This window comes from Mobula hypostoma, chromosome 30, assembly GCF_963921235.1.
Source record: "Mobula hypostoma chromosome 30, sMobHyp1.1, whole genome shotgun sequence".
In the NCBI taxonomy this organism is placed as follows: Eukaryota; Metazoa; Chordata; class Chondrichthyes; order Myliobatiformes; family Myliobatidae; genus Mobula; species Mobula hypostoma.
In genome coordinates, this window is record NC_086126.1 from 14,653,620 (window position 1) to 14,681,022 (window position 27,403).

The following is a 27,403-nucleotide window of genomic DNA, read 5'->3' on the forward strand; positions in this document are numbered from 1 at the left end:
ATAGACCAATTAACATCCACAATCAGTTTTGATGGGTAAACAGTGGAAAACGTAGTTTAAAACTGCATAGAAGGCATTAAATAGAAATACCAGAACATTTCCAAGTCAGAGATCTATTTATTAGATAGGAAATACAAGGGGATCTTTGTGGCTTGCTTAGAATTCAATTAAAAATGGGAAAAAGAAACCGCAAAATATTCCATCAGAAAACCAAAATACATTTTTTTTTAAAAACTAGGGAATCAGAAATCACATCTGTTTTAAGTTTAAGATTCAGCCAACACCCTAAGCCTCAGCTTGTCCAGGATAACCGACCGACAGGGGGAGACAGAGTTCCTGGAATGGAAGCGTTGGGCAGTGGAGGCCACAGAGAGAGAAAACAAAACATCAGCCTACTCCTTTCTGGGAAGGCTCAGCGTGTTGGAGGAAGCCCACGGCGATCACACGCTGCCGCTAACACACCGCCGGAGCGGATACCAACTTCTTCGCAGCTTGACCGCGGGTTTGAAGTAGAGCCGACGTCAGCGTGGAGGTTCCAAGGCAGCAGTGCGCACCCGCTCACGTGAGCTATGGCAACACTACCGCCCTGGTGGAGGGAGTTGGGGGGGGGGTCACTCCAGAGGGGCATGAACGGGAGGGTGCGTGCTGCCTCCTTTTGGGCTGAGGGTTCCAGGGAGGTGTCTTCAGATTTACAGACCCGTTTTGCATAGGATCTCGCTGCCCCTTGGCTCAGTCCTCGGACGGCAACCACACCCGCGGGGTCGGACCCCCAAAAGAGCGGGCGTGCGGTACTGACGTCGAGCAGGTCTTGCGCGGCGAGGTGGGGCGGCGGTGCCCTGCCAGGGAAGGGAGCGGTCACCCTTCAGAACTCCTGGTCCCTGTGGCGGCGGGTCTGGATGGGTGGTGGGTGCTCTAGCTCACAAGCCCTGCAAGAGAGAAAAAACGCTTGGCCATCAAGTGACGGAGGCTTGCACGGACCTAGAGGGCAGCCCCTGCCTCCCAAGCCGATGAAACGTTAACAGCACCAAACCCGGCATGCCCCCCATTCCGCAAGATCCTCTGGGAACGCTGTCAACAGAGGCTGAACAGGCTCCGAATCCAAGTTCAATTGTCATTCAACTATCCACACATATACAGACAAATGAAACATCGTCCCCCGGGGCCAAGGTGTAAACCACAACACATGCAATCACACACAGAACACAGCGTTACGATCCAGCACACACAGTCACTAAATAACGACAGCACAGATCCCCCAGTGGCACGGCCTGAGGATTGATGGTGTATGGGACAGTGCCCTTTGGGGATTAGCAGGGACAATCTTACAGAAAGATGCAAGATCCCGGGGGGAGGGGAGATGTGGAGAATCTTCAATAAGAGAATTTAGTTTGTCACTTAAAACTAAGGCGTTTGGAAATTTATTACTGTGTGGAGTGGCGAGTATTTGGTACTCTCTGCCTGAGGGAATACGGGAGGCCAGTTCAGTCCATCAGAAGGCCGGGTGGGAAGCTGGCCTGTCCTGGGGGTTAGAGGGCTGTGTATGTGTGAATGGGTGGCTGGGTGGGAGAAATGGGGCTCGTTTCGCTGTTTCATCTGCATCACCCCGCCACCCATTCTTGATGTGCTGGGAGTTACTGCCCACACACACGGTGAGGGGTGGGTCTTGCCGTCTCATCGCGCATCCAGATGACGGGGAGACACCCGCTAGCCCCCTGTCCTCCCGGGACGACAGCATATGTACTCACCGAGGTAGTCATCCATCAAAGAGCCGATGGCAAACTGCAAGTGAAGTGAAAACACTTGTTACAGGAGTGGACGGGACCCTGCAATCTCCCCTCCCTCCTCCACACAGCTAAAGATGGTGTGTTTGGCATACAGATTCCTCTGCCTCGCCCCCTCCCCCCCTCGCGGGCCGTTCCCCTCCCCTGCCCCCCCGCGGGCTGCTCCCCTCTCCTCCCCTGCTCCCCTCCCCCACTCCCTGCAGCCCTCCCCCCTCCCCTCCCCCACTCCCCGCGGGCCGCTCCCCTCTCCTCCCCTGCTCCCCTCCCCCCACTCCCTGCGGCCCTTTCTCCCTCCCCTGGCCCCCCCGCGGGCTGCTCCCCTCTCCTCCCCTGCTCCCCTCCCCCACTCCCTGCAGCCCTCTCCCCCTCCCCTCCCCCACTCCCCCCCCCGCGGGCTGCTCCCCTCTCCTCCCCTGCTCCCCTCCCCTCCCCCACTCCCTGCGGCCCTCTCCCCCTCCCCTGCCCCCCCGCGGGCTGCTCCCCTCTCCTCCCCCGCTCCCCTCCCCCACTCCCTGCAGCCCTCTCCCCCTCCCCTCCCCCACTCCCCGCGGGCCGCTCCACCCTGCTCCCCTCCTCCACTCCCTGCAGCCCTCCCCCACTCCCCGCGGGCCGCTCCCCTGCTCCCCTCCCCTCCCCCACTCCCCGCGGGCCGCTCCACCCTGCTCCCCTCCCCTCCCCCACTCCCTGCAGCCCTCCCCCACTCCCCGCGGGCCGCTCCCCTCCCCTCCACCACTCCCTCCGGCCCTCTCCCCCTCCCCTCCCCCACTCCCCGCGGGCTGCTCCCCTCTCCTCCCCTGCTCCCCTCCCCCACTCCCTGTGGCCCTCTCCCCCTCCCCTCCCCCACTCCCCGCGGGCCGCTCCCCTCCCCTCCCCCACTCCCTGCAGCCCTCTCCCCCTCCCCTCCCCCATTCCCCGCGAGCCGCTCCCCTCTCCTCCCCCACTCCCTGCAGCCCTCTCCTTCTCCCCTCTCCCACTCCCCGCGGGCGCTCCACCCTGCTCCCCTCCCCTCCACCACTCCCTGTGGCCCTCTCCCCTGAAACCGGGCTGAGTACTCACTATGTCGTTTTTATCCACCCTGGTCCCTACGATCTTCAGGCGAATCTCATCATCTTGCTGAATGACTATGTCCTGAAGGGGAAGACCCAGAATTACAAAAGACCACTCTGTCAAACACACACACTAAAAGAACAGCCGCTCTCTTCCGATGGAATCTGGGAGAGGCCAGGGCCAGAGTGGAAATTCTCTCCGAGCCCCTGAAGTGATTCCAGGGCCCGGAGGTTCGACATGAAACGGCTTCCTTTCTACAATTCCAAGCAGCAATGGTCAGGCTCCCTGCTTACAGACACAGGACAACAGCAAGGAGCTCCAGCGCCTCACCACTCTCGCAGGTAGGAATTTGCTCTCAGGCCTGTGGAAGTGGGTTACTCCTGATTCGCTATTGTAAATCTAACAGTCCCAGTCTTACGGACATCCGGAGGCTGTACTTCTGGTTGGACAGTCGTTACAGCTCTGCCGGCCAGTGAGCTGAAAACTGAGCAAAACCAAAGCAACGATGGTGCTGGAGGCAGCAAACCGGTTGTTTGCCGTTCTTTGTTTGTGCAGCTTTTCACTGATTCTATTTCATTTCTTTGCTCTACCGCGAAGGTCTGCAAGAAAATGAACCTCAGGGTGATATTTGGTGATCTGTACCTCCTCTGAAAACTGCAGAAATCCAAAAGGAAAACAGATAATGCCAGAGCACTTTGAAGATAGGGCAGCATCTGTGGAGAATGAAGAGTCGTTGCCAGGTCCGGCTGAGGGAACATTATAACTGCTTCTCTCTCTCCCCCCCGCCCCCCCACAGATTACTCCCAAACCTGCCAAGTCTTTCCAGCACTTTCTTTAAAAATCCCACACAACGTTATTTGGTATTTTCCTTCAAGTAATTCTAGCCAAACTGTTAACCTTTTTTTGCTTCCAGGGGCTGAAGTTAGGCGGGATCCAGGACATCTGCTCTCATCTGCACTGAAGGGCGACTTTTTTTTTATAACAGTTTAAACGCGAATGGACAGTGAACCAATTCATGAATACTACCTCATTATTTTTGCTCTCTCTTTGCACTACATTTAGATTTTAAAATAAAATTCTTATTGCAATTTATAGGTTTTTAGCAACAGAATTGATATCATCGGCATATGTCATGAAACTTGTTAACAGTGGCAGCAGTACATAACAAGAAAAAAATGAATTAAAATATATATTTTATGTAGTTAAACTAACTAAGTAGTGCAAAAACAGAAATAAAAACATGGGTTCAGTGTCCATTCAGGAATCGGATGGTGGAGGGGAAGAAGCTGTTCCTGAACCGTTGAGTGTGTGTCTTCAGGCTTCTGTACCTCCTCCCTGATGGTAGCAATGAGATCAGGGTGTGTCCTGGGCAACGGTGCAAAACAGGTTCAGTGATATTAAAGCTGGTTCTGATTCAGCTATTCAAAGAGAGAGCAGCAATAACGAGCTGAATTCTCTCTCACCGAATGACCCCACCTATCTGACAATAGAATTACTAGTCACTGGCCGGTCCCATCTTCCCTCATTGCTAGCTACTTGCTGTGGTAACAACTACCAGCCTTCTCAGTGGCGCTGAGCTAGACTGGAGGGGGGAGAGAAGAAAACGAATCCATTCCTTCCGCGTTATAAAGCCACTGAACGCCCGAGCAAAGTCAAGTCACCTACCTCATCACTGGTCTTGTAACAGGGTGGGTTGGAGTTGGGGTCGAATTCCATTTCTGATGGAATAGACTGGGGAGAAAGACACGTCAGGACAAACTGATTGGCTTTACGGCAAAGACAAAATCAAAAGTCAAAGTAAATTTAACATCCAAGTACGTCTTTGTTAGCATATGCTGCCCTCAGTTTCATTCTGGCTTCAAGTACCTTGACTACAATGCGAATCCCCTACACCAGTGGTCCCCAACTTCCGGGCCGCGAAGAATGCAGCGGTAGCCAGAATGCACCCAGCACATCTTTAAGAAAAAAAGCCCGGCACATAATTAATTGGCTTGTTTATTCTGGCTTTTTTCTTACAGACGTTGCGTTCCGGCTACCGCTGCATTCTTCGCGGCCCGGAGGTTGGGGACCACCGCCCTACACGCACAGCCAACCTTCAGGTTAGAACAGGGGTTCCCAACCTTTTCACGCCATGGGCCCCTGCCGTTAAATGAGGGGTCCAGGTTGCGAACCCCTGCGTTAGAATGAAGCTGTCACTTTGACACATGCACGCACATCGGGGGGCGGAATGCACATTGTTGTACTCAGTTCCTCTGACCAGGTGGCAACTTCCTGCCACTGTCATACAAACAGACCTGCTAGTTTACACAGCGGTCGCAGCAACTGGTTGGTGCACGGGCTGTGTTCCACAAGGGACCTCCCCAATCCCTCACCCCACCCAACCCTTTCACTCTCATGCACTTCCTTACCATTCCTTCAATGTACCCATGCAGGACATGGGAGACCAGGCCATTCAGCCCATCGCATCTGCTCGGCCATTTACTGTCCCTCTTTCTCAACCCCATTCTGCCCGTAACCTTTGACACCCTCACTGATCAAGAACCGATCAACTTCTGCTTTAAATATACATGAATGTGCCAATGACTTCCACAGACTCACCACCCAGTGGCTGAAGAGATTCCTCCCCATCTGTCCTAAAGGAGCGTCCTTGTATTCTGGGGCTGCGCCCTCTGACCCTGGACTCCCCCCACTATAGGAAACATCCTCGCCACATCCACTCTATCTAGGCCTTTCAAAATTCAGTAGGTTTCAATGAGATCCCCCCCCCATTCTAAATTCCAGAGAGTACAGGCACCAAATGCTCCTTCTCACAGTAAGCTGACCCTTGAAGGTGAGCTTCCCCATTCTCCAGGTGAAGACTGTCCCTGAATACCTTACAGGGTGTGTGTTCCACACTCGTGAACCACTCACAGCAAGTTCCACGTTCACCCTCTGAGTAAACTCTGTTATCCTCCCCGCCACCATCCACCCTCACAACTGCATTCTCTTCTCTGTGCCATTACGGTGGCAAACGGAATTCCATCTGGTCACCACCCGCCCCCCCCCCCGCCTTCTCCCCTCGGCAAACAGACCCAGCCAATTCGATTAACCTCGGGAATTTGCTGCCATGGGCGACTGTGGAGGCCGAGTTATTGAGGGCGGAGGTTGACAGGTTCTCGATTAGTCAGGGCAAGGGTTACAGGGGGATGGGGTTGAGAGGGATAATGAATCAGCCATGTTGGCATGGCGGAGTAGACTCGATGGGCTGCTCCCACATCTTATGCTCGTGACCCTGTAAATCCCTGACCCTGACCTAGCATACTGGGATTAGTCACCAACTCGATGAGCTGTCGGTGATTAATAGCCTGTCGACGTGACCTTCCCCCTCTGTTTACCCACGAGCGACTGGACAGTAACCTGCCGGTTCGGATTTGCTTTTTCCACGATAGGCGTGACACGCTCACGCAGTTCTGTTACAGCTTTTTTGGCAGTACGTTGAGACGTCCGCAGTGCAGGAGTTCCCAGACCCCTCGGTTAATGGTAGGGGGTCCCTGGCATTAACAAAAGGTTGGGGTCCCCTGCCGCGGTGGAACGCTGCCGACCAGCGCATTCTGGGCTTCAGGAGGATGCCCTGGGGCTCGGTGTGTGCAGGACCGTGTCGTAGGGTTCGTCCACCACTGGACAAGGAGGGGTTGGGTTGGCCTGGGCGACGAACCCCCTCAATTATTGCAATATGTCACCACCCCAGCCAGTGGTGTAGTGGTGTCCGTGCCAGCCTTTGAGTGGAGTGGTCCCCGGTTCAATTCCGGCCGGCTCCTTGCACGCTTTCGACCCGTGTTGGGTCGAGCGTCGAGCTAGCAGCTTGGCCTCGTAAAAAAAAAAGAGAAATGCTAATGAAACGGCAAGGTTGCCGCCCCACGGAGAGAACAACAAAATTACCACCCTGGGGGGGTGGGGGGGCCACATGGGTGGCAACACTGCTATTGGTTTTAAGGAATATAATAGCACACTGCTTAACGTATTAACTATGAATTGTCAATGGTTCAATTTAATATCAGAGAATGTATACGGTTTACAACCTGAAATTCGTACTCTTCACAGATAGCCATGAAACAGAAAAAAGAAACTCCAAGCAATGAATGACAGAAACATCGGAACCCCAAATCCCCCTCCCCCTCACAAGCAGTAGTGAAAACATTGACCCTCCCCGTCCCCCCACTCGCACCGCCTCTACCCCCTCCCCCACCATGTAAGAATGTACACATTTCGTGATTTATCCTTGTAAATATTTGAATGAGGTTGATTTTGATTTCTCTTTAAGTGACTCAGGTTCAATTGCCTGCCGCCGTCTGTAAGGAGTTTGTACGCTCTCCCTGTGACCCGGTGGGATTCCTCCACGTGCTCACATTCCGAAGACAAACCAGTTCGGATGAGTAAGTTGTGGACGTACAATCTTGGCTCTGGGAGCGTGGCGATACTTGCGGGCGGACCCCAGCATACCCTCAATGTTGGGCGCCAAGGCCAAGTTAAGGTGGAGGTAGCTCGGTTCGTGATGAGTCAGGGCATTAAAGGTTACGGGCCGAAGGCAGGAGAATGGGGCTGAGAGGGATAAAACTCAGCCCTGATGCAATGGCGGTGCAGACGCGACGGGGCGAATTGCTTAATTCTGCTCCTATGCCTTACAGTCTAACTGGGGCTCAGAGGACTGGGCAGGAAAAGCTGATGTTTGGTTCCCAGGAAACAAAAGAAGTAAAAGAGCAGAAACAACAGGGACGTGAGTCAAGGAGCACAAACGGAGTCCAACTGGGAAGCACAGAGGGGAGCAGCATTATTTGGCCATTCAAAGGTCTTGCGATGACCGTAATTCACAGCAGCATCTCGTCCCTATGTGAGGAACAGCAAGGTAACACTGAGGTATCTTGAGGCACTGAAACCAGCAAGGCAGAGTGAGGGCCAGTCAGTGTGACTGGATGGCCAGCATGGGGACTGTGGGCCGAAGGGCCTGTTTCTTTATTTGGCGACAGAGCCTTCTGGCCAAAGGAGTCTACGCTGCCCAAATCACCCATGTGACTAATGAACCGACTGAAGGGCAGCACAGGAGCATAGTGGTTAGCACAACGCTCCACAGCGCCAGCGACAAGGGTTCAATTCCCACTGCTGCCCGTAAGGAGTTTGCTCGGCTTCCTCCGGGTGCTCTGGTTTCCTCCCACAGTCCGAAGAGGTACCGGTTGGTGGGTCATTGTAAACTGTCCTGTAATTAGGCCAGGGCTCGACTGAGGGTGGCTGGGCGGCGCGTCTCGAGGGGCCTGTTCCGCGCTGGATCCCAATAAAAACAAATAGACAACCGGCGTGCCTTGGGAAGGCGGGAGGAAACCAGAGCACCAGGAGGGAACCCACCCAGACTCCGGTGCGAACTGAGCCCGTGTCGCCGGCGCTGTGATAGCGTCACGCTGCCAACTCTGCTCCCGGTAACAAAGGGGAAATGTCTGTTACTTGGGGGATACAGGGGTACAACACATCGGCAAGGTTACGGGGTCGTCGCGAGGCATTATACAGCCAGTAACGCGGGATTCACTGGACAGGGCTGCAAAGACGGATATCTGGGTACACCTTCATCACAGTGAGTGGTGTGGAGCCCGAGGGCGTGTGGTATTAGGAATTGTTTCGACCGCTCGAGTCGAGTACGATGCTCTCCTAAGGGGTTACTGCTCAATGGAGAAAACAATGTGCAATGTGTGGGGGGGGGAGATGATGAATGGGGGAGTTCTTCAGAAAAATGAAGGGGGGACCTCACTGAAACCTGTCAAAATAGTGAAAGGCCTCACTAGAGTGGATGTGGAGAGGATGTGCCCTATGGTGGGGGAGTCTAGGACCTGAGGACACAGCCTCAGAATAGAGGTGATGTCCATTTACAATGGAGATGAGGAGGGCGGTGAATCTGTAGAACTCATTTCTACAGTCAGCCGTGGAGGCCAGCTTTCTGACTATATTTAATGTGGAAACTGATCGGCTCTTCATTAGTGAGGGCGTCAAAGGGTACAGGGGGAAGGCAGGAAGAATAAATCAGCCATGATGGATGGTGGAGCAGATCCAATGGGCTGAATGGCCTCATTCTGCTCCTGTGTGTTACGGCCTTGTGGAAACCCACACACCCACAGAGAGACGGGACAAACTCCTCACAGACAGCGGCAGGAATTGAACACAGGTTTGCCAGCACTGTGAAGCATTATGCCACCATTAATTTTTAAGAAATGATACCGAATTCTCAGCCGCCGTAATGGGACTGAACCCGTTACTTAGCGAGCAGCTTTAGCAGTGAACAGGAGGCGAGCGTCAGCAGGTTTTACAACTTACGTGTCTGGAGATGAAGCAGGACATGGGCCCGATTTCAGTGAAGAGTCCAACCTGCAGGGTTCAGGAAGAATAATAAATAAACTGAGCGGCTGTTTGACTCATCCCTAGCCTAACTCTATACTTACACGACCCATCCTTAACCCTGGGGAGTAACAGGGCACTAGAAATACATGACTGATCCTCACCCTGGGGAGTAACCCAGACGTAAGGCCGAGGCTTGGCTTGGAACATTGAGAGCATTCTGGGGCCCCTCGTCCCAGGAAGGATGCTCTGGCGTTGGACAGGGTCCAGAGGAGGTTCACAAGGATCAACTCGGGAACAAACAGGTTAACATACGAGGGGCATTTGATGGCTCTGGGCCTGCGCCCGCTGGAGTTCAGAAGAATGAGTGGGGACCTCATTAAAACCTATCTTGGCCCACATAAGAGCGAGGACTTTTCCAATAGTCTGGGATGTTTCCCCAGGACCTGAGAGCACTACCTCAGAATACAAGGGCATCCCTTTATTATTAATAATAATCATAACAATAATAATATGCTCTTTATTGATTCGTGGGCACGTGGCCAAGTGGTTAAGGCATTGGACTAGTGACCTGAAGGTCGTGAGTTTGAGCCCCAGCCGAGGGAACGTGTTGTGTCCATGAGCAAGGCACTTAACCACACATTGCTCTGCGACGACACAGGTGCCAAGCTGTATGGGTCCTAATGCCCTTCCCTTGGACAACATCGGTGTCGTGGAGAGGGGAGCCTTGCAGCATGGGCAACTGCTGGTCTTCCATACAACCTTGCCCAGGCCTGCACCCTGGAGAGTGAAGACTTTCCAGGCGCAGATCCACGGTCTCACAAGACTAACAGATGCCTTTACTTTATTGATTCTGAGTGGGAGATTCTTCTGCTACAGCAGCAACATTTAAAAACATTTAGCAGTGTGCAAACTAATAAGGCGCAGAATAACATACACAATAATTTACCAATGTGCAATAATGTATGAAATAATAAAACAGAAACTATTGTACTATGATGCGTGTTCTCGTGTTACACAGAGATGAACTGTTGTATATGCTTACTGCATTTGGTAGGAAAGACTTTCTGTAACGATCCTTGTGACAGTGGAGCTGAATGAGCCTGTTGGAAAAGGTGCTCCGCTGTTTATCCAGTAGGTCATGGAGAGGACTGTCCATAATGGATAATAGTTTGTTTAGCGGCCTCCTCTCCACCACTAACTCAGGCAAGGACGGATGAGTTTATTTTGTCTTTTCGCATCACCAGCACCGATGCTGCTCCCCCAACGTAAAGCCACAAAGAAGATCGCACTCGCTACAACAGACTGGTGAAAGATCTCCAACATCCAGAACAGAGACGTTCGGAGGAAGTTTACCAGAATTATCCCGGGAATGAAAGGGTTAACGTGCGAGGAGCGCTCGTTGCCTCTGGGCCCGTGCTCGCGGGAGTTTAGAAGATGAGGGGAGGAGCCCCAATGAAACCTATTGATTATTGAAAGGCCTTGATGGAGTGAACGTGGAGAAGGCATTTCCAATAGTGGGAAGAGTCTAGGACCAGAGGGCACGGCCTCAGAATAGAAGGACGTGCCTTTAGAACAGAAATGAGGAGGAATTTCTTTAGCCATAGGGTGGTGAAGCTGTGAAATCCATTGTGGAGGCCAAGTCACTTTGGATGTACTAAAAGTGGACGTTGGTGGGTTCGTCATAGTAAGATCGTCAGGAAAAAGGCAGAAGAATGGGATTGAGAAGGATAATAAATCAGCCTTGGTGAAATGGCAGAGTGGACCTAATTCTGCTCCTAGGTCTTATGGTCTTGTAACAGGACACGATTGATTCTTATTCTGGGAATAACTGAACACCACCTTGAATCACCTGGACAAAAGCAATACCTACATCAGGCTGCTTTTCATTGATTACAATCATACTTAATCAACAAGCTCCAAAGCCTGGTCCTCTGTACCTCCCTCTGCAACTGAATCCTTGACTTCCTTACCAGGAGACCAGAGTCTGTGTGGATCAGAAATAATATCTCCTCCTCGCTGACAATCAATACCGGCACACCTCAAGAATGCTTGCACAGCCCACTGCTTTACTCTCCCTATACCCACGATTGTGTGGCTGGGCACAGCAACTGCCATCTATAAATTTGCCGCTGACACAATTACTGTTGGCAAAATTTCAGATGGTGACCAGGAGACGTACAGGAGCAAGATAGATCAGCTGGTTGAGTGGTGTCACAACGACCTTACGCTCAGTGTCAGTAAGGCCAAGGAACTGCTGTGGACGGTTGAGGGAACACACTCCAGTCCTCATCAAGAGATCAACAGTGTAGAGAGTGAGCAGCTTCAAGTTCTCGGGTTCATTCATAGCTTGTCGCACCAGACAGTCGGCCTTTCCTGTCTGGTGCGTGGTGTCAGGATTGGTCTCCTTTCGGATTAACCAGGTCATGGTATGAATGATCCTGACTCGACCCTTGTTTTTTTTTTAACAAGGCCAAGTGGCACGGATGGAAAGCGTGCTTGGCGGGGGGGACCGGCTTCGAACTCGGGAGCCTTCACTCCAAAGTCCGGCGCTGATGCCACTGCGCCACCAGCCGTCCCCAAGTTCTTGGGTGTCAACATTTCTGAAGGTCTATCATAGAAACCATAGAAAAACTACAGCACAGAAATAGGTCTTTTGGCCCTTCTTGGCTGTGCCAAACCATTTTCTGCCTAGTCCCACTGACCTGCACACGGACCATATCCCTCCATACACCTCCCATCCATGTATCTGTCCAATTTATTCTTAAATGTTAAAAAAGAACCTGCATTTACCACCTCGTCTGGCAGCTCATTCCATACTCCCACCACTCTCTGTGCGAAGAAGCCCCCCCTAATGTTCCCTTTAAACTTTTCCCCCCTCACCCTTAACCCATGTCCTCTGGTTTTTTTCTCCCCTTGCCTCAGTGGAAAAAGCCTGCTTGCATTCACTCTATCTATACCCATCATAATTTTATATACCTCTATCAAATCTCCCCTCATTCTACTACGCTCCAGGGAATAAAGTCCTAACCTATTCAACCTTTCTCTGTAAGAGTTTCTCAAGTCCCGGCAACATCCTTGTAAACCTTCTCTGTACTCTTTCAACCTTATTTACATCCTTCCTGTAATTTGGTGACCAAAACTGAACACAATACTCCAGATTCAGCCTCACCAATGCCTTATACAACCTCATCATAACATTCCAGCTCTTATACTCAATTCTTTGATTAATAAAGGCCAATGTACCAAAAGCTCTCTTTACGACCCTATCTACCTGTGACACCACTTTTAGGGAATTTTGTATCTGTATTCCCAGATCCCTCTGTTCTACTGCACTCCTCAGTGCCTTACCATTAACCCTGTATGTTCTACCTTGGTTTGTCCTTCCAAAGTGCAATACCTCACACTTGTCTGTATTAAACTCCATCTGCCATTTTTCAGCCCATTTTTCCAGCTGGTCCAAGTCCCTCTGCAAGCTCTGAAAACCTTCCTCACTGTCTACTACACCTCCAATCTTTGTATCATCAGCAAATTTGCTGATCCAATTTACCACATTATCCTCCAGATCATTGATACAGATGACAAATAACAATGGACCCAGCACTGATCCCTGTGGCACACCACTAGTCACAGGCCTCCATTCGGAGAAGCAATTCTCTACTACCACTCTTTGGCTTCTTCCATTGAGCCAATGTCTAATCCAATTTACCACCTCTCCATCTATACCTAGCGACTGAATTTTCCTAACTAACCTCCCATGCGGGACCTTGTCAAAGGCCTTACTGAAATCCATGTAGACAACATCCACTGCCTTCCCTTCATCCACTTTCCTGGTAACCTCCTCGAAAAACTCCAATAGATTGGTCAAACATGACCTACTACGCACAAAGCCATGTTGACTCTCCCTAATAAGTCCCTGTCTATCCAAATGCTTGTAGATTCTGTCTCTTAGTACTTCCTCCAATAACTTACCCACTACCGACGTCAAATTTACCGGCCTATAATTTCCCGGATTACTTTTCAATCCTTTTTAAACAACGGAACAACATGAGCCACTCTCCAATCCCCCGGCACCTCACCCGTAGACACCGACATTTTAAATATTTCTACCAGGGCCCCCGCAATTTCAACACTAGTCTCCTTCAAGGTCCGAGGGAACACCCTGTCAGGTCCCGGGGATTTATCCACTTTAATTTTCCTCAAGACAGCAAGGACCTCCTCCTTTTCGATCTGTACAGTTTCCATGGTCTCACTACTTGTTTCCCTTAATTCCATAGACTTCATGCCAGTTTCCTTAGTAAATACAGATGCAAAAAACCCATTTAGGATCTCTCCCATTTCCTTTGGTTCCGCAAATAGCCGACCACTCTGATCTTCAAGAGGACCAATTTTATCCCTTACAATCCTTTTGCTCTTAATATACCTGTAAATGCTCTTTGGATTATCCTTCACTTTGACTGCCAAGGCAACCTCATGTCTTCTTTTAGCCCTCCTGATTTGTTTCTTAAGTATTTTCTTGCACTTCTTATACTCCACAAGCACCTTATTTACTCCGTTTCCTATACATGTCAAACAACTCTCTCTTCTTATCAGAGTTGCAATATCCCTTGAGAACCAAGGTTCCTTATTCCTATTCACTTTGCCTTTAATCTTGACAGGAACATACAAGCTCCGCACTCTCAAAATTTCTCCTTTGAAGGCTTCCCACTTACTGATCACATCCTTGCCAGAGAACAACCTGTCCCAATCCAAGCTTTTTAGATCCTTTCTCATTTCTTCAAATTTGGCCTTCTTCCAGTTCAGAACCTCAACCCCAGGACCAGATCTATCCTTGTCCATGATCAAGTTGAAACTAATGGTGTTATGATCACTGGAACCAAAGTGCTCCCCTACACAGACTTCCATCACTTGTCCTAACCCGTTTCCTAACAGGAGATCCAATATTGCATCCCCTCTAGTTGGTCCCTCTATATATTGATTTAGAAAACTTTCCTGAATATATTTTACAAACTCTAAACCATCTAGACCGTTAACAGTATGGGAGTCCCAATCAATATATGGAAAATTAAATCCCCTACCACCACAACTTTATGTTTCCTGCAGTTGCCTGCTATCTCTCTGCAGATTTGCTCTTCCAATTCTCGCTGACTCATTGGGTGGTCTATAATACAACACCACTAATGTGGCCATACCTTTCCTGTTTCTCGGCTCCACCCGTAAGGACTCAGTAGACAAGCCCTCTAATCTGTCCTGCCTGAGCACTGCTGTAATATTTTCCCTGACAAGCAATCCTACTGAAGCCACTTACAAGAAGGCACATGTAACTCCTGCGTAGCACCCGTCTTATCACGTGTGACTAGTCACCGCACTCTTTGAGAAAATCAAATGACCCCAAGTGCCTGTAGGCCATCAGAAGATTCTGGTATTGGAAGGAGGCAGCCAACAGAAACCACACACTTCTGGAGATAAGTTTTGTTTATAAGAAAAAAACATGTACAAAATATTTACATCAGCAAGAACAATTCAAAATTCCAACACTCTGTTTACGTTCCAAATCTTAGCTATCAAACCACAATTTCCTTTTAAATTAGAATCAGAGATTCCTTTATTATCCTAATCTCTTTAATTAGATCCAGTGTTATTCCCTATTTAAAAGGGAAACCTCCCTTTTCACTTGTCCCCAGTTAGTTAGAAAACCAAATATAATTCCCATTCTTAAGTGTTAGTTAACTTCAGTTTCGTTCCAGGCAGTACATCTACAATTTTAAATTCAAATTCAAAAATTATATATAATCACTGTTTAACTCCTTTCACGGCAATTCTCCAATATCACAACTTTTAAAAAAAGTAAATCTCGTTCAGTAACTTACTGAAGTCTTTGCAGAAAATAATCAGTCCTTGCAGAAAATCAAATTCAGATTCTTCGAATGAGAATAAACTTATACATCCAACCGTATTAAATCCTCTGCGTCATTACACATTTCGTTCCTGCGCTGGTTCTTCACCTTGGGTGGCTCGCCATCTTGTTTCTTGGTTCATTGGATGAAACGGTTGATCATCCATGGAAAGTCAGTTCACCAACTTGAACAAAGACTTGACCAAATCCCTTGGTATGATCTTACAGAACTAATTCCCGACTACACAGTGGGATCCTTGGACACTCATCTCTGCCGATATTGTCTCGTCATAGCTGTTGCGTGTTTTAGCCGTAGCTTCAATAAGTCTTTCATCTTTATTTTCTCTCCTCCAGGGGTTTCACACTGAAGGATTCAAGTTAGTAAAGATACTCACTACTAATTCCACTCTTAACAGTTCACGTCTTCAGCTTCTAATTGTTGCTGCGTTTCCCTCCTTGTCCGTCCTGCGTCAGCCATGCCCTGCCCTCGCAGAGTATTGTTTTCAAAATCGGTCAACTTTTTTTTCATCCCTCCACAGGTGGAGCTTTCTAACAGCACATATTTGGGTTTAATTAACCTGGGTTACGTGTAGCAGGGCCTATATTTCATTAGGAGTTTGAGGAGATTAGGCATGTCACCAAAGACACTAGCAAATATCTACAAATGTACCGCAGAGAGCATTCTAACTGGGTTCATCACTTTCTGGGACGGAGGGGCTACTGCACAGGATTGGGAGAAGTCACAGAAAATTATACACTCAGCCAGCTCCGTCATGGGCTCTAGCCTCCCCAGCGTCAAGGACACCTTCAAAAGGCGATTCCTCAAGAAGACAACATTCATCAAGGACCCCCATCACCCAGGACATGACCTCTTCTCATTGCTACCAAAGAGGAGGTACAGGAGCCTGAAGACACACTCAACATTTCTAGGAACAGCTTCTTCCCCACCGCATCAGATTTCTGAATGGACAACAGACCCTCGTATCAGCCATTGCTGCCTTGGGGAAAAAGTCTCTGGCTGCCCACTTGATCTGTGCCTCTTATCATCTTGTACACCTCTATCAAGTCACCTCTCATCCTCCTTTGCTCCCGAGAGAGAAGCCCTAGTGTGCTAACCTGGGAAAAAGTCTCTGGCTGCCCACTTGATCTGTGCCTCTTATCATCTTGTACACCTCTATCAAGTCACCTCTCATCCTCCTTTGCTCCCGAGAGAGAAGCCCTAGTGTGCTAACCTATCTTCATAAGAAATCCTCTCTAGTCCAGGTGGCATCCTGGTGAATCTCCTCTGCACTCTCTCGACAGCTTCCACATTGGTGGCCAGCACCAAACACAATATTCCAAGTGAGGACTAACCAGGGTTTTATAGAGCTGCAACATTACCTCACAGCTCTTAAACTCAATTCCCCGCCCCCCCCTGCCCCCCAACCCCGACGAATAAAGGCTAACATAGCATACATTTCTGCTGGAAGAAAAGCCGTAGCAGACCATGAGATCTGTCCTACATTGTGAAATTGAGTTTGTTGCTTTAACAAGTAACATTTTGTGTTTGTGTTGCTCTGGATTTCCAGCAGCTGCAGACTTGCTTGTGTTTATGGTCTGCCGAACCTCTTGCGTTTATGAAGTAATTCCTTCCCCCTCCCCTCTGGGCCGAAACTTAAACTGTTTCACAAAACTACAGACAGGAGCTACGGTGAAATAATTACTCCTGGACATTACCTTGTTGACCTGCGTGACCACAGCATCGACAACCTCCCCTTTGAATGGACGGAAGACGATGGCCTTATACTTGACGGGGTAGAGCACGAACCCCCGTCCTGACTGGATTACACCTGCTCCGATGTTGTCTATGGTGGTGACAGCAATCACAAATCCGTATCTGGAATAAACCAAAACGCTGCAATTTTAGCATGAGGTCCGGATACCGCCTGTGAATTGGGCAGCAGGCTCGGAATAAAACCCACCATAAGTGACACACACAAAATGCTGGAGGAACTTAGTAGGTCAGGCAGCATCTATGGACAAGAGTAAACAGTCGACAGTTCCAGCCGAGACCCTTCATCAGGACCGGAATGGGGAGAGGGAAGAAGTCAGAGTAAGAAGGCTGAGGGGTGGGGGGTGGAGAGGGAGAAAGAGGTACATGGTAGTAGGTGATAGGTGATACCAGGGGAGGGGGTGAAGTACAGAGCTGGGAAGTTGGTTGGTGAATGAGTCAAAGAGCTGGAGAAAGGGGAATCTGATAAGAGAGCGTAGAAAGGGAAGGGGGGAGGATCACCAGAGGGAGGTGATGGGCAGGCAAGAAGATAAGGTGAGAGAGGAAAAAGGGGATGGAAAATGGTGAGGGGGGAGCACAATTACTAGAAGTTTGAGAAATCGATGTTCATGCCATCAGGTTGGAGGCCAGCCAGACGGAATGGAAGTTGTTGCTTCTCCAAGGGAATGGGAATGGGAAGTGGAATTAAAATGGGTGGCCACCGAGAGATCCCGCTCTTTCTGGCAGACGGAGCGTAGGTGCTTGACGAAGCCGTCTCCCAATCTACGTCAGGTCTCACTGACATACAGGAAGCCACAACGGTAGCACGGATACAGCAGATGACCCCAACGGGCGGAGTGTCACCTCTCCTCTAAGGACTGTTTGGGGCCCTGAATGGTAGTGAGGGAGGAGGTGTAGCGGAGCAAGTGCCATGGGATGGGGTGGCTGGGGAAGATATACTCGGTGGCGGGATCCCGTCGGAGATGGCGGAAGTTACGGAGAGTTATGTGCTGGATGCAGAGGCGGGTGGGGTGGTAGGTGAGGACAAGAGGAACCCTATCCCTGGTAGGGTGGCAGGTAGATGGGGTGAGGGAAGGTGTGCGCAAAAAGGAAGAGATGAGGGTGAGGGCAGTGTTGATGGTTGAGGAAGGGAAGCCCCTTTCTTAGGAGGAGATCATGAGCAACCCTCTCAAGATTGTCTGGGACAACATGGTAAGTGTGGTGGTTAGCACGATGGTTCACAGTACAGGCGACACGGGTTCAATTCCCGCCGCTGCCCGTAAGGAGTTTGTACGTTCAAACCCGTGACCGTGTGGGTTTCCTCCCACAGTCCAAAGACGCACCGGTTGGTAGGTTAATTGGTCATTGTAAAGTGTCCTGTGATTAGGCTAGGATTAAATTGGGGGATTGCTGGATAGCATGGATCAAAATTGCGCACCCTATCTCAGTAAATAAATCTTTATGCAAGCAATGCATTTCATTCTATGTTTCAATGTATACATGACAAACAAAACTAAAACAAAACCATGCTGACCAAGGTTTCCATCTAAGCTAGTCCTGTGTTTAGTACGTCTCCCTCCGAACCAGGGGTTCCCAACCTTTCATAGGCCATGGAGCCTTACATTAATCGAGAGGTGTGTGGGCCCAAAGTTGGGAATCCCACTCTACACCTTTCCTACCATGTACCTTAAAAATGTTGTTAATCAACCTGCATCAACCACCACATCTGGCAGCTCGTTCCAGTCTTTGGGTGAAATGGTTACAAATGGTATTCTCTCAGGTTCTCCTCTCTCACCTTAAACTGCGCCCTCTCGTCCTTGATTCTCCCCAATGCTGGGATAAAGACTGTGCACATTCACTATATCTATGTCTCTCTTCAAGATCACTCCTCATCCTCCGATGAATCAAGTCTCAACCAGCCCAACTTCCCTCCGTAACTCAGTCCCTCGAGTCCTGGCAACTCCTCTGCACGCTCGCCACTCTTCCCCCAGGCCAGTGTGAGCACTTGTACAACACTACTTTCCAAATATGGCCTCAGCAGTGTTGCACAAGGGCAACAAAAGATGCTGACTTCTGTACTCAGTGATGAAGGTAAGTGTACCACTCTCAGAAGTCCATAAACTTGTCTACAACACTCCCCATGGCCCCGCCATCCACTGTGGAAGTCTGTACGCCATCTGTCTTCCTAAAATACAACACCCAGCCTTATCCAAATTAAACTCTATCTGCCACTCCTTGGCCCACTTACTCAGCTACTCAAGATCCCTCTGTAGATCCAGATAACTGCCTTTAATGTCTGCCACACCACCTATTTTAGTGTCAGCTGCCAAGCTTACGAACCGCGCCTTGTATACATTCTCAACCAAATTGTTGATACAGACGTCACAGAGCATTGGGCCTAATACAGAGCGCTGGCGAACTCCACCAACCATGCGTCTCCAGTCCAAAAAACAGCGGAAGAGACAGGTACAACTACAACGTTTAGAAGACATCCAGACAGGTCTAGCGGGAAGCCTTCCAAATGGGACTAACTGAATTCAGCAATTTGTTTTAACTTAGCAATACAGAGCGGAGTAAGGTTGTGTTGCCCCAGAAACCCCCGACAAACCCGATTTAACCCTAACCTAAACACGGGACAATTTACAGTGACCAATCAAACTCCCAGCACGTTTTTGGACTGTGGGAGGAAACCGGAGCACTTGGAGGAAACCCACACACTTCAGAGACTTCTGACAGAACGGTGTTGGATTTGAACTCCGGAACAGCCCAAGCAGTAACAGCATCACGCTGACCACTACGCCACCGTGGCAACACAAATGACGTGGGCTCAAAGGCCTCTTCCCACGTTGTATCGGCCTATCACCCTAACATTTAAAGATTGGCTTTATTTGTCACACGTAGACGGAAACATGCAGTGAAATGTGTTGCTTGCGTCAAATCCAATCGGCAAGCACTGTGAACACGATCCCGGAAACCCTGAGCAACGCACACGAAATGCTGGAGAAACTCAGCAGATCAGGAGGCATCTATGGAAAAGATGTTTCGGGCCAAGACTCTTCATCAGGACGTGAAATGTCGACTGTTTACTCTTTCATAGAAACACAGAAAACCTACAGCACAATACAGGCCCTTTGGCCCACAAAGTTGTGCCGAACATGTCCTTACCTTCGAAATTACTAGGCCTACCCATAGCCCTCTATTTTTCCAAGCTCCATGTACCTATCCAAAAGTCTCTTAAAAGACCCTATCGTATCCGCCTCCACCACCGTTGCCGGCAGCCCATTCCACACACTCACCACTCTCTGCGTAAAAAACTTACCCCTGACATCTCCTCTGTACCTGCTCCCCAGCACCTTAAACCTGTGTCCTCTTGTGACAGCCATTTCAGCCCTGGGGAAAAAGCCTCTGACTATCCACACGATCAATGCCTCTCATCATCTTATACACCTCTATCAGGTCACCTCTCATTCTCCGTCGCTCCAAGGAGAAAAGGCCGAGTTCACTCAACCTATTCTCATAAGGCATGCTCCCCAATCCAGGCAACACCCTTGTAGATCTCCTCCGCACCCTTTCTACGATTTCCACGTCCTTCCTGTATGAGGCGACCAGAACTGAGCACAGTACTCCAAGTGGGGTCTGACCAGGGTCCTATATAGCTGCAACATTACCTCTCAGCTCCTAAATTCAATCCCACGATTGATGAAGGACAATACACCAGACACCTTCTTAACCACAGAGTCAACCTGCGCAGCTGCTTTGAGCGTCCTATGGACTCGGACCCCAAGATTCCTCTGATCCTCCACACTGCCAAGAGTCTTACCATTAATACTATATTCTGCCATCGTATTTGACCTACCAAAATGAACCACCTCACACTTATCTGGGTTGAACTCCATCTGCCACTTCTCAGCCCAGTTTTGCATCCTATCAATGTCCCGCTGTAACCTCTGACAGCCCTCCACACTATCCACAACGCCTCCAACCTTTGTGCTTTCCTGCAGATGCTGCCTGGCCCGCTGAGTTCCTCCAGCGTTTTGTGTGTTTTACACTCCAGTTTCAATTTACCGCTGCCAATACTGCCCACACAGAGGTGAAAGGGTTTGCGTGATATCAACAGCATTTACTGCCCATCCTAGTGGCGGCAAGAGTCGTCCCATGCTGCGCAAGGCAAGAAAGGATGTGCTGGCATTGGGAAGAGTCCAGACGTGGTTCACAGCAATGATCCTGGAAGTGAAAGGGTTAACGTATGAGGAGCATTTATTTATTATTTGGTGATACAGGATGGAATGAGACCCAACAGCCCTTTGAGCCACGCTCTCCAGCGAACAGTGCCCCCCCCCCCATTTAACACTAGCCTAACCACAGAATTTACAATTAATCTTCTAACCTGTACGTCTTTGGACTGTGGGAGGAAAGTGGAGAACACGGACAAAACCCTTGCATTCTACAGGGAGGATGTACAAACTCCACAGAGGAAACACGGATTGAACTCCATACTCCGATACCCCAAGCTGTATCAATGGCGCTAGGTCTGTACTCATGGAACAGAAATCTACACATTACAGGCCCTTTGGCCCACAATGTTGTGCCGACCATGTAACTTAGTCTAGAAACTGCCTAGAATTTCCCTACCGCATAGCCCTCTATTTTTCTAAGCTCCACATACCTAAGAGTCTCTTAAAAGACCCTATTGCATCCGCCTCCATCACCGCTGCCGGCAGTGCATTCCACGAACTCACCACTCTGTGTGAAAAACTTACCTCTGACATTACCCCCCCATCCTCAAGCATCTTGAAACTATGCCCTCTCATGTTAACCGTTTCAGCCCTGAGGAAAAAGCCTCTGGCTATCCACACGATCAACGCATCTCATCATCTTATACACCTCTATCAGGTCACCTCTCATCCTCCGTCGCTCCAAGAAGAAAAGGCTAAGTTCACTCAACCTATTCTCATAAGGCATGCTCTCCAATCTAGGCGACAATCTCCTCTGCACTCTCTCTATAGAACTCCAAACTTGCTCGAGTTTAGAAGAATGAGGGGTTGGTGGGAATATGCTCAGATTGGAGAGGGTTTGGAAGAGGTTCATGAGACTGACCCTGGAATAAAAAAGATCATACAAGGGGCACTTGATAGCCTACTCACTGGAATTTAGAAAAACAAGGGAGCAATCTCACTGAAACCCATCGAACATTGATAGAAACATACAAACATAAAAAATAGGTGCAGGAGTAGGCCATTCGGCCCTTCGAGCCTGCACCGCCATTCAGTATGATCATGGCTGATCATCCAACTCAGAACCCTGTACCAGCCTTCCCTCCATACCCCCTGATCCCTTTAGCCACAAGGGTCATATCTAACTCCCTCTTAAATATAGCCAATGAACTGGCCTCAACTGTTTCCTGTGGCAGAGAATTCCACAGATTCACTACTCTCTGTGTGAAGAAGTTTTTCCTAATCTCGGTCCTAAAAGGCTTCCCCTTTATCCTTAAACTGTGACCCCTCGTTCTGTACTTGCCCAACATCGGGAACAATCTTCCTGCATCTAGCCTGTCCAATCCCTTTAGGATTTTATACATTTCAATCAGATCCCCCCTCAATCTTCTAAATTCCAATGAGTACAAGCCCAGTTCATCCAGTCTTTCTTCATATGAAAGTTCTGCCATCCCAGGAATCAATCTGGTGAACCTTCTTTGTACTCCCTCTATGGCAAGGATGTCTTTCCTCAGATTAGGGGACCAAAACTGCACACAATACTCCAGGTGTGGTCTCACCAAGGCCTTGTACAACTGCAGTAGTACCTCCCTGCTCCTGTACTCGAATCCTCTCGCTATAAATGCCAGCATACCATTCGCCTTTTTCACCGCCTGCTGTACCTGCATGCCCACTTTCAATGACTGGTGTCTAATGACACCCAGGTCTCGTTGCACCTCCCCTTTTCCTAATCGGCTACCATTCAGATAATAATCTGTTTTCCTGTTTTTGCCACCAAAGTGGATAACTTCACATTTATCCACATTAAATTGCATCTGCCATGAATTTGCCCACTCACCCAACCTATCCAAGTCACCCTGCATCCTCTTAGCATCCTCCTCACAGCTAACACGGCTGCCCAGCTTCGTGTCATCCGCAAACTTGGAGATGCTGCATTTAATTCCCTCATCCAAGTCATTAATATATATTGTAAACAACTGGGGTCCCAGCACTGAGCCTTGCGGTACCCCACTAGTCACTGCCTGCCATTCTGAAAAGGTCCTGTTTATTCCCACTCTTTGCTTCCTGTCTGCCAACCAATTCTCTATCCACATCAATACCTCACCCCCAATACCGTGTGCTTTAAGTTTGCGCACTAATCTCCTGTGTGGGACCTTGTCAAAAGCCTTTTGAAAATCCAAATATACCACATCCACTGGTTCTCCCCTATCCACTCTACTAGCTACATCCTCAAAAAATTCTGAGATTCGTCAGACATGATTTTCCTTTCACAAATCCATGCTGACTTTGTCCCATGATTTCACCGCTTTCCAAATGTGCTGTTATCACATCTTTGATAACTGACTCTAGCAGTTTCCCCACCACCGATGTTAGGCTAACCAGTCTATAATTCCCTGGTTTCTCTCTCCCTCCTTTTTTAAAAAGTGGGGTTACATTAGCCACCCTCCAATCCTCAGGAACTAGTCCAGAATCTAAAGAGTTTTCAAAAATTATCACTAATGCATCCACTATTTCTTGGGCTACTTCCTTAAGCACTCTGGGATGCAGACCGTCTGGCCCTGGGGATTTATCTGCCTTTAATCCCTTCAATTTACCTAACACCACTTCCCTACTAACATGTATTTCCCTCAGTTCCTCCATCTCACTGGACCCTCTGTCCCCTACTATTTCCAGAAGATTATTTATGTCCTCCTTAGTGAAGACAGAACCAAAGTAATTATTCAATTGGTCTGCCGTGTCCTTGCTCCCCATAATCAATTCACCTTTTTCTGTCTGTAGGGGACCTACATTTGTCTTAACCAATCTTTTTTTTTTCACATATCTATAAAAGCTTTTACAGTCAGTTTTTATGTTCCCTGCCAGTTTTCTCTCATAATCTTTTTTCCCCTTCCTAATTAAGCCCTTTGTCCTCCTCTGCTGAACTCTGAATTTCTCCCAGTCCTCAGGTGAGCCACATTTTCTGGCTAATTTGTATGCCTCTTCTTTGGAATTGATACTATCCCTAATTTCCCTTGTCAGCCACGGGTGCACTACCTTCCCTGATTTATTCTTTTGCCAAACTGGGATGAACAATTGTTGTAGTTCATCCATGCGATCTTTAAATGCTTGCCATTGCATATCCACCGTCAACCAGCAACATACATAAAAGTTGCTGGTGAACGCAGCAGGCCAGGCAGCATCTGTAGGAAGAGGTACAGTCGACGTTTCGGGCCGAGACCCTTCGTCAGGACTAACTGAAGGAAGAGCTAGTAAGAGATTTGAAAGCGGGAGGGGGAGGGGGAGATCTGAAATGATAGGAGAGGACAGGAGGGGGAGGGATGGAGCCAAGAGCTGGACAGTTGATTGGCAAAAGGGATATCAGAGGATCATAGGACAGGAGGCCTAAGGAGAGAACATTGATAGGACTAGAGGGCACAGCCTCAGAATGGGAGGACGTCCCTTTAGAACAGAGATGAGAGGAACTTTTTTAGGCAGAGGGTGATCAATCTGTGGAATTCATTGCTACAGATGGCAGTGAAGGGCAAGTTACTGGGTACATTTAAAACAGAGTTTGACAGGTTCTTGATTAGTAAGGAGGTTACAGAGAGATGGCAGGAGAATGGGGTTGAGGGGATAATAAATCAGTCATGATGGAATGCCAGACTCGAAGGCTAATTGGCCTAATTCTGCTCTTATGGGACAGAAACACATGCACAAACTAGAAGTCTTTAGTTACTGGAGAAACAGCAGCATCTTTGTAACACAAACTGCACCAATTTCATTTGGTGGCCCACTCACACCTTCACTTGGACATCTAGGAACGCTAGTGAACGGCTGCCTGTCAGAACATCGGTAAACAAATCCAAAGAAAACACAAAAAACATCAGACTGGGAAATCTACGCATGCAGTTTTAAATCTAATTGCAAACACAGCAACCACTATGGAAAAAAAACTGTGACAAACATGAGAGATTTCTGCTGTTCTTGACATGTACTGTTTTGAATATAGCTTTAATCACTCACTTCCCAGTGCAGGTTCCTTCCACCTCTGTGAACAGCTTCTGTTTGACGGTATTGAGGAGGTTGGGCCCAAAGTAACGAGGGTGAAGCAGGATTTCGTGTTCCAGAGAAATCTGTATTCATAAGGAAAGAAATACATTTCAAAAATACGCAGTTGTACTTTTCAGCGGGCTTCTGAAACTTTCAACAGTGAATAAAAATACAGCTCGCAAGTGCACACCGGCTGGAGTTTTGGGGGGGGGGGCCGTACCGCCATTGCTGGGGGAGGTCAAACCAGCGGCAGGAGTCTACAGTCTCAAGTACGAAACTGAAATTGCCCTTGCAACACTACTGGGGAAAAGAGCACCACATTGTTAGAGGTGCCTTCACTTCCAGGATGCATTAAACCCCCTTGACTGGTTGCAAATTATTCCACAGAAAATACCAAGGTGGGGTTATAAGATATGGATAGAACTGGAACTGGAATAGATATTGTCACAGGTACTGAGATACAGAGAAAAACTTTCTCTTGCAGACCATCCATACTGATCATGTATGTAGTACAGGGGAAAACAATAACAGAATGCAGAATCTGAGCAAGATCAGCTTCTTCCTCTTCATTCTCCGCCTGTTAGTGCAGACCGAATGGCCCCAAGTCAGTGTCACGTTCTTCGGGTGAGAGGCCCTTGTTTGAAGTTAACAACTCATCTCCTTCTACCCTAGGCCACAAACTTATCAATCACCCCTGATGAGTTATTAACTTCAAACTTTCTGCACAATCACTCAAAGAGTTGAAGTGCATGCAATGAGAGCCGTTTTGGTCCCCTAATCTGAGGTAAGACATTCTTGCCATAGAGGGAGTACAAAGAAGGTTCACCAGATTGATTCCTGGGATGGCAGGACTTTCATATGATGAAAGACTGGATCGACTAGGCTTGTACTCGTTGGAATTTAGAAGATTGAGGGGGGATCTTATTGAAATGTATAAAATTCTAAAGGGATTGGACAGGCTAGATGCAGGAAGATTGTTCCCGATGTTGAGGAAGTCCAGAACGAGGGGTCACAGTTTAAGGATAAAGGGGAAGCCTTTTAGGACCGAGATGAGGAAAAACTTCTTCACACAGAGAGTGGTGAATCTGTGGAATTCTCTGCCACAGGAAACAGGTGAGGCCAGTTCATTGGCTATATTTAAGAGGGAGTTAGATCTGGCCCTTGTGGCTAAAGGAATCAGGGGATATGGAGAGAAGGCAGGTACAGGGTTCTGAGTTGGATGATCAGCCATGATCGTACTGAATGGCGGGTGCAGGCTCGAAGGGCCGAACGACCTACTCCTGCGCCTATTTTCTATGTTTCTATGTATAACTCATCTCCTTCTACCTTAGGCCATGAACCTACCAACCACCCCTGCTGCGGACACTTTCTGGAGGTCCAAGATCTGTATGCTCCACGACCGCTGGACTAAGTGTGTACATGTAGGAGGGGACTAGGTTGAAAAATAAATGTGCCAGGTTTTGTAAAACTGACTCTGTCTACCTTGGGCCACTAACTTTATCAATCACCCCTAGTACCTGAACTTCTCTTAAACATTGAAATCGAGCTCGCCAGCGCTGGGCAGCTCGTCCCACACCCTCATTACCCTCTGAGTGAAGAAGTTCCCCCTTCATGTTCCACTTAAACTTTTCACCTTTCACCCTTAACCCATGCTTGGCACATTTTAAACCTTGCTTGAATGAGGTGTGCAGAATAGCATTCAGCAGAGGGAATAGGAGTAGGGGTTGCAACACTTGCTTTAAAAAATGAGTTAAGTTATTGTCAGAGGCAAATGATTTCTGACAAACAAAATAGGGAGGTTAGGCACCTTTAGTCGAGTAGAGGATGAGGCCTAGTCAGCATCCGTAGGCAACACTTAGGGTAGGCTTGTGTTTTTTATTACCTAAAAGATTATTATTATTATTTCCAACAATATCTCCTTAGATTTCGGGCTTTTAACTTCAACACTTTGGTAAATTTGAATTAAAAACGGAATAAAAAACTATCCTTACACCCTCGTCCAACCCGCCCGCAACTATCATTGGTGGAACGAACCGCCAATCAAACAGAAACCGACAATACTGTCACCGGATTGGTCGTCGCGGCCGTCAATCCAGGGAAGTAGGGCTGGAGAGCTCCTTTAACTCGCCCGCCGCTCCTCAACCGCTGGTATGCCCTCTTCAATTAATATCATTTCTATAAACTCAACCAAATACGCACGTGATAAAACATCGCTGCAACGATCGGGGGACGCCAGAAATAGTTAAACCAGCTCTTACGGTCCGCCAGGCATCAAACGCGCGGCGAGGTCGGCGGCTAACTGCATCTCGTGTGCGTCATGACGCAGACTCCG

The 27,403-nt window shown here is 48.8% G+C and overlaps 1 protein-coding gene across 1 annotated transcript; it reads right to left on the minus strand.

Annotated features, from left to right (window-relative positions):
* On the minus strand, positions 1-27,403 carry polr2g (RNA polymerase II subunit G). The gene is made up of 8 exons (XM_063036304.1): positions 27,271-27,403; positions 25,045-25,154; positions 16,795-16,954; positions 9,162-9,212; positions 4,494-4,559; positions 2,838-2,909; positions 1,746-1,779; positions 1-926 (listed from the first exon to the last, which is right to left on the minus strand). The coding sequence occupies exons 1-8, from the start codon at positions 27,280-27,282 to the stop codon at positions 913-915; spliced, it is 519 nt and encodes a 172-aa protein (XP_062892374.1). The 5' UTR covers positions 27,283-27,403; the 3' UTR covers positions 1-912.

Excerpts from the sequence above, each read along its gene's own strand:
- polr2g (XM_063036304.1), bottom strand. Across the intron at positions 9,213-16,794 it reads TGGTCACGCAGGTCAACAAG|GTTGGACTCTTCACTGAAAT; the intron begins GTAATGTCCAGG and ends TGAACCCTGCAG. Across the intron at positions 4,560-9,161 it reads CCTGCTTCATCTCCAGACAC|TCTATTCCATCAGAAATGGA; the intron begins GTAAGTTGTAAA and ends CTTTCTCCCCAG.